Source organism: Grus americana, chromosome 2 (genome assembly GCF_028858705.1).
Source record: "Grus americana isolate bGruAme1 chromosome 2, bGruAme1.mat, whole genome shotgun sequence".
In the NCBI taxonomy this organism is placed as follows: Eukaryota; Metazoa; Chordata; class Aves; order Gruiformes; family Gruidae; genus Grus; species Grus americana.
The window spans coordinates 90801359-90815010 of NC_072853.1; the positions used below are offsets into that span (position 1 = coordinate 90801359).

The window sequence follows — 13652 nt, forward strand, 5'->3', positions numbered from 1 at the left end:
TGCTGAAAATTATCTCTGTGCATTAGTCTTGACCATTGATCTGGACAAGAAGCACTGCACATACAAGAATTAAGCAATTTAACTGATTTGATAAATGGTTGTAAGAATTACATAAGCCTGTCAGCGTAGGATGAATTGTTCAGGTTCCACACTAACAGCAGATGATGCCTAACAATCTTCTCTTTGAAAAATAAGAACTTGTCTCCTGTTACAAAGGGAGCTGTTACAGTCCCCCGGGATAACGCAGTTACCTGGCTACACTGAGGTCAGTGATACAAATCTCTTTGATTTTAATGTATTTGATCATCAACTTAAATATTTGCTACAATTCTTCCCTTACAGAAAGTAGCAACATGGAGAAATAAGCCAGTCAACCGACCTCCAACAAACAAACAAAGGGGGAAGGGGACATTTTTCTTGTACCTTTTTTTCCCCCCTCTCTCTCAAGTTAAGGATGGCGGCAGGATCCCATGCTTATCCTGGGCAAGTTATAAGCCACCACACAGTCACTGTCACTCTAGACACCACAGGCAAACTATCATGGGTCACAGCTTTCTGACGGCTGGTGAATGCAAACAACAGTTTTCCTTCACACCTTCCATAACACTGCTGTGGCACAGCATCATCTCCTCAGCATCCCCAGCACACGATGGCCCAGCTGCACGCCGCCCTCCCTCCCTCGCACGTGTTCCTTCACATGCCTCATCCGCAACCACCAACTTCATGTTTCAGGCTCTGCCAAATGAGAACTGGCCCTGGGGTCTCACTCCTATTAGTGAAATCAGCAGCGATCACCTGGGTGGTCGCTCAGCTGAACCAGGGGCAGGTCTCGATCTTATGCAACTACTGCATGGAAATGCTCGTTCCCACAGCTCCCATCAAACTCTTGGGAACCACTTCTGCCTACAACCCAGCAGCAGTTGATACTTTATCAACAATGCATACGTATCAACTTTTGAGCCCTGAAATGTATTAAAAGGATTTTGTGCCTGAACAACCTGAATTTTTATTACTAATAACATCCTGGCATATTTTGATACTGCTTCTGTGAGCACAGAAAGCACAGCAGTATTGTGCAGGGGTCTTCTAAAACATTGGATAATAGCAGCAGCAATGTATCTTACTTTTGAGAAGAGTAAATAAAGTAACTATAATAAAAAATGTTTGACTCTTCAATCTAGGAAAGAATTGAAGGATGGTATCTATAAACAGGTAGGAAGAGAGAGGTCCTGTGGAAAAGGAAGAAGAGAGGAAAAGATGACAAGGTGATGGTAAGTGTTTGATCACCTTAACTTTAGGGGGAGAACAAAGGATTTTAGAAAACAGACTTGAAAAATAGCAGAGAAAGTGTTGGTTGTTCCTGTGAAAGCCAACCCCAGGCTGAGGGATACCAGCAAGCAGCCAGCAAGTGCGCACCAAGGCTGATGACGACTCAAGTTAGAATCAATTCTTCAAGTAGGCGAACCAGACCCAAGTACTGCCTGAAGGAAATCTATAACCCTCAAGTTTTGCTAAGTTTTTTGGCAGGGGAAAAGGAGCAAAACACCAAACCAAAGTGGGAGTTTTCACCATGCGTGGAGATTAAGAGGAGGAAAAAAGGTATCTTAGCTTTTAGGTAAGGATTTTAAAAATCTGCAATAAATATTAAGCAGCTTTATTTAGGACTTAAATACACCCAAGATATTCCTATGTTCACTGTCTTATTTTTATTGTTTTACACATACAATTTTCTGTGGATTTTATACTTACATTCAATGCAAATTTTTAATATGCTAAAATTATCTTTCACTTCATATCTTCAGTTATTTAGCTATAAACCCCTTAATTATCTTTTTACTCTCAATGAATCATTTTACTGTTAATGAACAATAGTCCTTACCTATTCCTTCTTGGATGACAGCACCTGGGTTCTCTGTACATGGATGGTGTAACAGAATAAATGGGGGTTTTAAACAATAAAGCTTCAGTAAGTCAAATGTAGAAGGCAATTATTTTGTCAAATAGGGTTACCATTAGCAGGTGCATTGTTAATTTTCAACAGTTAACATCATAACACACATTTTACCTTACTTCCATATGCATGCTTTTCAAGATGCTGAATTTACAATTGTCTACAGATTGTTTTTGTAAAGTTCATGAATTCCACCAGAAAATAAGGACTGCTCATATATAACTGTAGCAAAATGCAAGTTTTATCCTGAATGTAAGGGCTGATCATCATCTTAATATATTTTTGCCTCCTTTTGTATTAAGCAAAAATTGAAAGAAGTGATTAGAGAATTTTGCATCTCACATCAGACTAGAAAGAAGAGTTACAAAACATGCTGATTATCTCTCAGTCAAGAAATAGGTATAGTTCACCATAAGCAGTTTATCATCCATTGAGGACCCTGACTCACTTCCTAAAGCTGACAAATTAGAGGAGCCCCTTACTAGATGTAGCAGAAAGCGTAAAGAGAAAAAGCTGAGCCACGAATAGAAGTGGGAAGTTGCCTACAGAGAGAAGCCAGGAACTTCAGAAATCAAACTTACAAGACTCATCAAACAACAAAACCACAAGGAAAATTTAAATCTGAGAAGTTAAAGCTCGAACTGTTCTTAGCACCACTTAATTTTAACTTATTTAAAAGATTTTGAATACAAGACAGGTAGTGTTAGAAAAGAATAACCTGATCAGTTATTTCCCTGTGTTTTAGTATGCAACATACCAGAGTCACTACTGTAATGTCAATGTATTCTCTAGGTCGCTTAATGCACACATCCACGCAATTAATATTAATAGTAATGAAGTGAATTTACTGATCATTATTAGAAAGATTCTGAACTCTGTAAAGAAAACTAAGGTAGGTATGTATATGCTCTTCCCAGCTACCCAATACCAAAATTCAGTTCTAACAAATTCAAGATGAATAGCCTTGACTAGTAAAATCAAAAGTCTTTTTCCATAACACAAAAATACCTGTCCTATTAATTAACGAACACACCTAAAGAGAATTCAGTCAGTCGACTCAACTCTGTTCTCCTATTCTTTTCTTGAAAGTATTGCAAAACACATGCACTGCACAGTGTAGTACTCTGAGGTTTAACTTAAAAGAAAAACCAAGAACTCTATGGGTACATATATTATAAACACACGTGCATTCACAATTTCATCAGGATTCTAAACATTTAAGATTACATTCTTCACAGAAAACAAAGGTGGTTCTAGAAGAGTAATTTTGTTTTTCATGATAGCTATCAGAGATGAATTTTATAGTTCCAGACAGAAATCACAGCTTCATCCATGAACAAACATAATTAAGTATGCAACAAAACAATTGGGCTAATTGTGCAAGTGCTTGTAAACGATCCCTTCTGAGATGTTAGCTACCCTTGTCATAAGTATACCTGACAAAATTAATCTTTCTAACACATCATTCACGCTTCATATGAGCTATTTGACATCACTAAGAAGACAACTGTGACAAAGTACCTTCACCATAGCAATGGTGAAGTACGTTCACCATAGGTCAAGGAGACCTCTCTTAGCGAGTGAGACTTGTTCAGGATCACACTACAGAACTTACCACTCCCAAAGGCACAGGTAACATGCTGCAGTCAAACCATGACATAAAACTCTTGGAACAGAAGGAAACGTCTTGCAAATACATCTGTATCCACCACTGCTACTTTGCTAATTTTATTATGCCTGGTTATTTGAGTGAGGATTTATAGTCATTTTATTGTACAGTAAATTTTCCAGAATTCTACTATAAAAAATAATGCCTTAGGATCTGTAGTAGTTTAACACTTAAAATGCTGCAGATTTAATAATTAAAGGCAAGAAAGCATCGCAGACCTGCAGATGCAACGTACAAAGAGAAAGGCTGACATCTTTGCCTAGGTCACTGTCAGATGAAAACAGATTTATTTAGCTGTTTCACACACACACACTCCAACCTCCACGTACCTGACTATTGTCAGCTCATGCACATCTACACTCTTCTGTCACTGCCTTTTCGCTCTAGCTATCGGAAGAAAAAAACCATGAACACCACATAAGGCAGACCTTCTCACTTGCTTTGCTATGAAATTTCTTAACTCCAAAATTGTTAGCAGTAAAAGGGGCGTCAGACTGTCACTGTCCAAACAACTCGAGCAATCCCTCATGCCAGAAGGTTCTTGGCCTCTTCTCCAGAAAGGCTGCCCCTGGAATCTTAGTAACTTGCACTCTGAAAGAAATCCCTGGGGTTAACGTGGCCCCCTCTTGCCATGAAACTCTTCCACTGGCACCATCCAGCAGAGCAGCCCAGGCCTCTGCTGCCCACCCCCGTCCCCCCACCACTTGGGTGCTGAGCGGGGCAGGCGTCAGTGCCTCTCTGCTCTCACCATGGGAGAAAACTGCCAGCAGCAGCAGCAGCAGCTGAGTATGTTCAAACTCTGTTTGCCACCCATCCCTCTGTGAGAGGGCAACCTTTCTTCTTTCAAGCAGCATTAAAAAGCACTGACTGCTGCATGCATCAGGCACTCCAAAAGAAAGAAAAGGAGTAAGAAAGTCAGTAAGAGGCTCCGGTTTTAAGTTCTGAGGTTTTTGTTCTTTAAGGTATAATGAAATGAAGGGAGGTAAGAGGGAACACACACTTCCACAGGCCAAACACAGCAAAAAGCATCTTTACTGACACATTGCAAAAACCTACCAGTACATGTATGCTTTTGTATTCAGATTTACAAGCATGCAAAGGAGGAAACAGCAGGACAGCAGTGAAACCACAGGAAGTGCTAATGGTCTAATCCTGGACTGTCCAGTCCTAGGAATTAAAGTAGGCTTTTCATTTCCACAAATCAGCATCCCTGATGCAGCATACTCACATATTCACCCACAAAGTGCCTTAGGATATTTATGTAAATCCTTTAGATAGCAGAGATGAGAGAAAAAGGAGTGGGCAAGCTAACTGCCAGCTGCTAATTCACTGAACAGAGAGAAACATTAAGATAACTGGGCTGCACACAGCAGATTTTGCATACAAACTACTACGGCGAGAGCTGCGGACAACCAGAGGCCAGGAGGGAGGAGGCCACGCTCTGAAGCTGTCCCTCCAGCCTGCTCACAGCAGAACTGAGAAGCTGGAAGCAGGCATCTAGCGGGGGCAGGGGGTTGCCTGAAGAGCCAGCAGGACATGATGCAGCTGCCTTGGAAAGGGAAACTGCTTTATAGGGAAGATGAAGATCCTTGAAGGAAAGGAAATGCACCATTTTTAAAGCCTCCGCTATTTCAGTACTGCAGCGCTGTCTCTAAATAACAATGTCCTACCTATGCTGTAGTCAGCCCTTATCTCTGCAAAATGTATGATGGATTTATGTCATACGTTGAGCTGGACCTAGATATCTGCAGATCTTCTGCTCCGTGATCCTACATGCCAAACCTAAACCGTAGGAACCATTTCCTAACCAATTGCATCTGCAGCGAGCAGCTTGTGCTGCATTTGGGCAGGTACCTAACAATGGGGCCCCATGGCCACCAAAACACACATTTGGGCAGGGCCCCCATACTGATCCTGGCCAGGAGACCATCAAGGAGCTGGTGATCCACCTAACAGTTAACCTGAGTAGGCCCAAGCCTGTGCTGCATGGCTCCAGGCTGTGCTGCACAACTCCTTGGCCACAGGACAAACCCAGCTGGCTCGGGGTAACCGAGGATCCTGCACGCAGCTCCCAATCCACACCTGTGATTATACCACCTGCCTGTCCTCCCATTTATCCGGAAGTGCAGCAAGGAGTTCTCATGTGAACCTCCATTCTGTTTGACAGTAGAAATGATTACTAGAGTTGATTTCTTGCAAGAAAATCATACGCTAGCTTGAACTACCAAAAAAAAGAGGGAACTTCTCCACAGACAGGATCTGAGCAGCACCATGGGAAAACCACCCATCTGGGCTCCACCTGATGCTGCATGAGCACAGGGTACTCAGCATCTGAAGGGACATACGATTTACTTGCCATCTATATTCTTCTTTTTTTTTATATTATTAAAAGAGCTATTTTATTAAGCTATTTGTTATTAAGCCTTTCTTACTGAGATCCAGAAAGAGCCCTGCATTGTCTCTCTCACCTCATGCCCCAGCACAGAACATCCTCTGCCCATCCCATCTCACCTCCTTCCTGTACACTCTTGTTGCATGAATCATAGAATGGTTTGGGTTGGAAGGGTCCTTAAAGATCATCTAGTTCCAAACCCTCTGCCATGGGCAGGGACACCCTCCACTAGACCAGGTTGCCCAAAGCGTCATCCAACCTGGTCTTAAACACTTCCAGGGAGGGGGCCTCCACAACCTCTCTGGGCAACCTGTTCCAATGCCTCACCACTCTCACAGTAAAGAATTTCTTTCTAACATCTAATCTAAATCGACCCTCTTTCAGTTTAAACCCATTTCCCCTTGTCCTGTCACTACACTCCCTGATAAACACTCCCTCTCCAGCTTTCCTGTAGGCCCCCTTCAGGTACTGGCAGGCTGCTGTAAGGTCTCTCTGGAGCCGCCTTTTCTCCAGGCTGAACAACCCCAACTCTCTCAGCCTGTCCTCATAGGAGAGGTGCTCCAGCCCTCTGATCAGCTTCGTAGCCCTCCTCTGGACTCGCTCCAACAGCTCCATGTCTCTCTTGTACTGGGGCCCCCAGAGCTGGACGCAGCACTCCAGGTGGGGTCTCACAAGAGCAGAGTAGAGGAGGAGAATCACCTCCCTCGACCTGCTGGTCACACCTCTTTTGATGGAGCCCAGGACACGGTTGGCTTTCTGGGCTGCAAGCGCACACTGCTGGGTCATGCTGAGCTTCTCATCAACCAATGCCCCCAAGTTCTTCTCTTCAGGGCTGCTTTCAACCCATTCCTCACCCAGCCTGTAGTCATGCTTGGGATTGCCCTGACCCACGTGCAGGACCTTGCACTTGGCCTTGTTGAACTTCATGCGGTTCGCACAGGCCCACCTCTCAAGCCTGTCAAGGTCCCTCTGGATGGCATCCCTTCCCTCCAGCATGTCGACCACACCACACAACTTGGTGTCATCGGCAAAGTTGCTGAGGGTGCACTCAATCCCACTGTCCATGTCGCCAACAGAGATGTTAAATAGTCCCGGTCCCAGTACCAACCTCTGAGGAACACCACTCGTCACTGATCTCCACTTGGACATTGAGCCATTGACCACAACTCTTTGAGTGCGACCATCCAGCCAATTCCTTATCCATTGGGTGGTCCATCCACCTAATCCATGTCTCTCCAATTTAGACATAAGATTATCGTGTGAGACAGTGTCAAATGCATTGCACAAGTCCAGGTAGATGACGTCAGCTGCCCTTCTCTTACCCACTGATGCTGTAACCCCATCATAGAAGGCCATCAAATTTGTCAGGCATGATTTGCCCTTAGTGAAGCCGTGTTGGCTGTCACCAGTCACCTCCTTATCTTCCATGTGCCTGAGCATAGCCTCCAGGAGGATCTGCTCCATAATCTTGCCAGGCACGGAGGTGAGACTGACTGGCCTGTAGTTCCCTGGGTCTTCCTTTCTTCCCTTTTTAAAAATGGGGCTTATGTTTCTCCTTTTCCAGTTGGTGTGAACTTTGCCGGACTGCCAGAAGCCTCACAAGTTCCAAGAAAAGGCCAAAGGGAAAAAGAGAAATAAAATATCACAAGATTTATGTGCATCTTATACATTAGCCTCTTAGCTCCTTCTAAAGACCTTACCTACTTCCTACTTGATAGTAAATCCAATTATGTCCTCTTCTCCTGCGCAGAAGCCGCTGCCAGTAAGCTTTTCATGTAAAAACTAAAAGCTCCTGAGCACGCTGCTGAAACCCGAGAGCAGCAGGATGCCTGCTTTCTAAGAGGATTGCATCCTCCCTGAGCAGCATTTAACAGAGTGCTTCAGACACAGCCCATTCAGTGAAAGAGAAGTTGACATTTTTGCCAAAGAACATGCATTTTATAGCACAGGCATTGATTTCTCCTTAAAGAGATAATACATCTACCATTCAATCAGGGTTTGTGGTTTTTTTTTTTTTTTAAATAATATGAAGCCATTATTTCCATTTGAGCACTTTTGTCTCTAGAGCACGGCATTTCTCTTTTTTGTTCACATGTATATACAGAGGTTCCTAAAGCCGAGGGTGGAGGGGAGAGGGCTGCCAGCCTGCCTCCCCAACATCAACAGGCTAAAGGTGCCCATACTGCCTGGTAAGACAGTGGGGACAAAGTAGAGAAAGGAAAAAGCTGGTTGCTTTTCCAGGGTTCACTAGAAATTGACACAAGCTGCTGTTCCTCATTCTGGGCCACAGGATAAAGGGGTTGAAATGTCTTCCTGGATAAATCAGTGCCTCTGGTAAATCAAGGTTCCTCCAGAGACACAAAGTATTCAGATAAATGGACAGGGAGAGTAATCACTGTTAGAAATACCCTTCCCTGCTGCAATAGCTTCACCCTTTCCCCCGGCATTCAGCCCTTTATGTTTCCTCTTGCAATGCATTATTGCATGTATCACAAATATCTAGCATGCTACCATTTATTTAAATAAATGCCATTTACTCAAACAAAACAAGAACAGAATGCTTCAAAGGATGTACTATGTTTACTGACATCTTAAGGAACCCTGCCCCACTTAATGGTGGAGGAGAAATCACTTGTTTCACTTTGCTCCAAATGTCAATTTTGTGGAAATATCTATTATTTAAGTTTTGAAAGGCCATCAGAGGGAACAATGCAGTGCTGTATCTTCAGTCAGAGAAAGGAAGAAAAGAGAGGTATTTGTGCATATAGCATTTCTTTGAAGTCGCTGTACATCTCCAAAGACACTCTACATTACGAACGAGCTCTTTTCTTTCACCATGACAAATACATGATGCGTAATTATGTGGAAAGGCTCAGTCTACATGACTGATACTTCCTTGCATCAAATACATGCAGATGTTTAAGGGAGTTCTATCTCAATTCATATTGGAGGGTAGAGGAAAGGGAAAGGGTTACATTTTCATACAGTGAGGGAGAGGGATATTTTTATTTAATAGCTGTACACTGCACATTAAAAATGCAGTGACTTTCTATATAACTATGCAAGCTATAACTTGATTATACACACAAAGTAAGTATTCAGGATAATAAAAATGTAGTACTCAAGTTACTTTAAAAATGCAACATCAAGATTATATGGGATTTTTCATATATGAGAAGATACAAACTTGACTTTAAATAAGATACTTAAGCTGTTTCCTGCTAAAAAACCCCCATCATATTGATATAGACTTCAAGACATTCAACAAAAAAGGACAGCAAGTGGACAGCAAGCATCGATTATAATTCAGCTGCTCATGTCTCGGGTTTTTTTGTATGTGATGGTTCTTAAACTACTGCTCCTGCCATCTTACTCTGAGGCACCAGAACCTGAACAGCTGGAAGCACAGTCTTTCCTGAAAGCACTGTATACAACAGGCACACAACACAAAAGGACTCCTGTGCTTTTGTGTAATTTAATATCTTCAATCTCTTGTACCTGTTGGGATAATCAAATTGCATTAATCAGTTAAGAGGATTTTAGTGCAACACTGCTGTCCCATCTACTCATGTCACTACGCTGTCCTCCTGCGGCTCCTTGTAGGATTACTTTCACAGCCCAGAGATGCCGGCTTTGGGAATGCTTTTGCAACAGTAGCATCTGGACCCTTGGCACACTCCTCTTTGGACTGTGCCAGCTCAGCAGTTGCCTTAAGGTACATCAAATGGTCAGGAAGCTAGTAAGATAGTTCACTATCCTGGACATCAGTTTTCCTCTGTCAGCAATCTTCAGATTTGTCCTCAGCTCTTCCTCCAAAGCATCTGGCATCTTGGTCCCTGCATTTCTTATGCATAAAGGTCAAAGCATTGTCTACGTCTCAGAATCCTGGTAAAAAAAGCCTCTGATTTTGCTAAGCAAATAATTTTTGAAAACACGTCTTTCATAGCTGGGAAAAAAAGGTAGGGAATGGAAGTGGGAAGGAAACTCATTTCAGACAGTAAATCCCTTCAGGTATCCAACTGGAACTGCAGATAAGGATTCTAAACAAGTATTCAATATCAGCAAGAGACACAGTTCTGCTCTTGCATATTCATTCCCCTAGGAGCAGGTTGTGCACCTTGCTTTGCGCAATCAGCAGACACTTGCAGCTGAGCTCTTTCTGAAATGTATTTGCAACAGTTTCACAGGTAGCCTCAAGATACGCTTTTATACAGATTTGTTCCTTGATGAAGGCACTTTGACAAAATGAAAATGGCATTACTGGCAGCCAGACACATCCTTATTAATAGATACAGTTATCCAAATTCTAACCTGCCTCAAACCTGGTCAAGTAGACACTATTGAAGTTTCTATCACACAACACAATGATCAGCTCCATTCTCCTCATCATTATACACTTGACAGATGGATTTCAGAGAGAGATGCAATTTAGATCCAAGTAGGAAAGGGCACATGTCTAATGGCCTCCTTCATTCCCTGTCCATTGTGCCAGCCACACTTCTACTAGGGATGAGATTCCCTGTGGAAATCAGATTTCTATCAATTCAAGAAACTTTCTGTTGCCAGCATCGTGTAAATAAGGAGTAAAAATAGGCTTGCAATGCACAAATATATATATATATATGAACTAGCTTAATGCTTTTGGTGCAATATATTCAACAAAAACATTAGTTTTTAAGTTATGGCATCTGAAGGTCATGAACAATTTTCTAGTCTCTTGGTAACAAAACATTTGAAATTCAAGCTCGAAAACAGGATATTAAAAGAAACTTTTTCATACTATTTCTGGTTGAAAACTTAAGTTGAGATTTTTAAGTTGTAGTTTATACACAACATGTTATTTGTGAACATATTCCCCCCCTCCAGATAAACACATCTTCAATAGTAATTATATCAACTCCTCTGAAACCAGAATGTCTCAATCTGAAATTTTAGATTCAGATTTCTTCTGGAACTTATATCTACAGTTTTGTTATACAGAGTTTACTCAATTACATAATTTAAATTATTTAGGAAAGGCAGTTCTTGCAGATATCTTTGTTCATGTTCACGTTATCAAGATGCTGAAACATACATAAAATCTATAATATTCCAAACCAGAAAATTTACATTTTCAATTTCTACATAACTTGATGGTCCCAAAGGAATTTAAACATCAATTATGCTTCACTAACCTCCAATAAACTAGGAAGGAATAAGGCATTATGCTGGTGCACACACTTTCTGAGCTTCAAGGTACAGATTTCAGCCACCAGAAAGGATTAAAAAAGGATATAATTCCTTTGTACAACAACTCAAATCAATGAACAGTGGTGGAAGAAGCTATTCTTGTCTTAATGAAGGGACAGGAGTGCCTAGCAGAAACACAGCACGGAACTGTGCTCAGCTGCAGCAGCTGACAAGGCCAACCATAGATTAATACAAATTAGTGGACAAACTTGCCATTAAACTTGGACTGACAAGTCCAGATAGAATCATAGAACGGTTTGGAAGGGACCTTAAAGATCATTGTATCGGTTTTGCATGGCAAGGTTTTGGTAGTGGCGGGGCTACAGGGGTGGCTTCTGTGAGAAGATAGCAAAAGCTTCCTCTGTGTCCGAGGGTCACCTCCCTCAACCTGCTGGTCACACCTCTTTTGATGCAGCCCAGGATACAGTTGGCTTTCTGGGCTGCAAGTGCACGCTGCTGGGTCACATGCAGCTTATCATCAACTAACACCCCCAAGTCCTTCTCCTCAGGGCTGCTCTCAATCCATTCCTCACCCAGCCTGTAGCTGGGCTTGGGATTGGCCTGACCCACGTGCACTTGGCCTCGTTGAACTTCATGCAGTTTGCACAAGCCCACCTCTCAAGCCTGTCAAGGTCCCTCTGGATGGCATCCCTTCCCTCCACCATGTCGTCACACAACTTGGTGACGTCGGCAAAGTTGCTGAGGGTGCACTCGATCCCACTGTCCATGTCGCCAACAAAGATGTTAAACAGTGCCGGTCCCAATACCGACCACCGAGGAACGCCACTCATCGCTGGTCTCTACTTGGACATTGAGCCATTGACCACAACTCTTTGAGTGCGACCATCCAGCCAATTCCTTATCCACCAAGTAATCCATCCATCAAATCCATATTCTCCAATTTAGAGACAAGGAGATCATGCGGGACAGTATCAAATGCCTTGCACAAGTCCAGGTAGATGACGTCAGTCAGTTTTCCCTTATCCACCAGTGCTGTAACCCTGTCGTAGAAGTCCACCAAGTTTGTCAGGCATGATTTGCCCTGAGTGAAGCCATGTTGGCTGTCACCAATCACCTCCTTGTTTTCCATGTGCCTGAGCATAATCTCCAGGAGGATCTGCTCCATGATCTTGCTGGACACAGAGGTGAGACTGACCGGCCTGTAGTTCCCCAGGTCTTCCTTTCTTCCCTTTTTAAAAATGGGGGTTATGTTTCCACTTTTCCAGTCAGTGAGAACTTCGTTGGCTATTCATACCAAGTTTCAGTCATATTTTCAAAGTGATAAATGTCTCCAGCATTACCACTTAAAACATTCCAACATATCATAAAAAAAGAAAGACACCAGTCCATAAGGCAATCAATAACACTTAGTTCCTTTAAATTTAGCGTTAAGAAAAACACATCCTATTTTACAGAATCAGTCTTATTTCATGAGGAAAGGTAAAATTTAAACAAGAACTGTGAAATTAAACTAATAGCCTTCCCCAGAGAATCAAAGATGACTGACCATCCTTTCCATATGGTATTTTTGTTCCATACAGATCAGTAAATCCTTTGATAACGCACCTGTCATTCTTAATCAGAATTTTATCTAAAACATTCATTATTTGCCCAAGATTGACTTGACTTGTGTCTCAGAGACTGTTTTGAACTTTTCCCTTTGAAGAAGCTAGTGATACAAAATAACAGTAAATCTCTGTTCAGAAAGACAGCAGTCTTATTTAGTGGTTAAACATACTTCACAGAAAAAGATTCAAGTATTTTTTACTGTTCCTATGATTTAAAGATCTTAATTAACATCAGTCTTATTTCCCAAAGGAAAACAGCTGCTCTTGGTGACAAACTGTTTTCAGAGCACTCCACAAAAACTGACAGCAGAACTGAAAAGTATTGCGTGCATACACACAGCAAAGCTTTCAGAAAACCTTTCAGGGGGGAAAGGAAAAGGAAAAAAGCAGCTTTAATTGGATAAGACTGAACGGTGAGTGGGTCAGTAACTGCTCCATACACTAGAACACAGAGCTCGCTGATACTCAAATCACTACAGAGACTCCTTCACAGCCCTGGAAACACTAACACTAGGCAGCACAAATTCTAAAGATTTTGAGCTTCATTTCTGGATGCAAGGCATTTTGATTGCTTTCATTAGAATTTAAATCACAGAAGAAACAATTGTTAGTTCAACTTTTACATACATATAAACAAGAACAGATTGTATTTCCTGACCCTATAGGGACTTACACCTCTCAAGGAATGCTAAAAGAAGATAGCAAAAAAAAAAAAAAAAAAAAAGTCAGTGAAAACCGCCATGCAGTCTATGTATAGCTATATTGTCAAAAAGATCAGGCAAATAACCCTTAACGGAAGACTAAATGTAAGGAATGGGTTTTTTTTTTTTAACTGTACTTCTA

The 13652-nt window shown here is 42.0% G+C and overlaps 1 protein-coding gene across 20 annotated transcripts in view; it reads right to left on the reverse strand.

The window, feature by feature from the left end:
• The window catches only part of PIGN (phosphatidylinositol glycan anchor biosynthesis class N), a 108310-nt gene that overhangs the window by 45244 nt on the left and 49414 nt on the right, over positions 1 to 13652 (reverse strand). For 18 of the 20 annotated variants that reach the window (XR_008575768.1, XR_008575771.1, XR_008575769.1 and 15 more), the window contains one exon: positions 1880 to 1912. The exons of the other annotated variants lie outside the window; for them this stretch is intronic. Coding sequence is in view for 13 of the 18 variants with exons in the window: in XM_054815822.1 (XP_054671797.1) it covers positions 1880 to 1912 (33 nt within the window). In the remaining 5 variants the exon portion in view is untranslated. The remainder of the gene's footprint in view (positions 1 to 1879; positions 1913 to 13652) is intronic. 20 annotated transcript variants of the gene reach the window in all.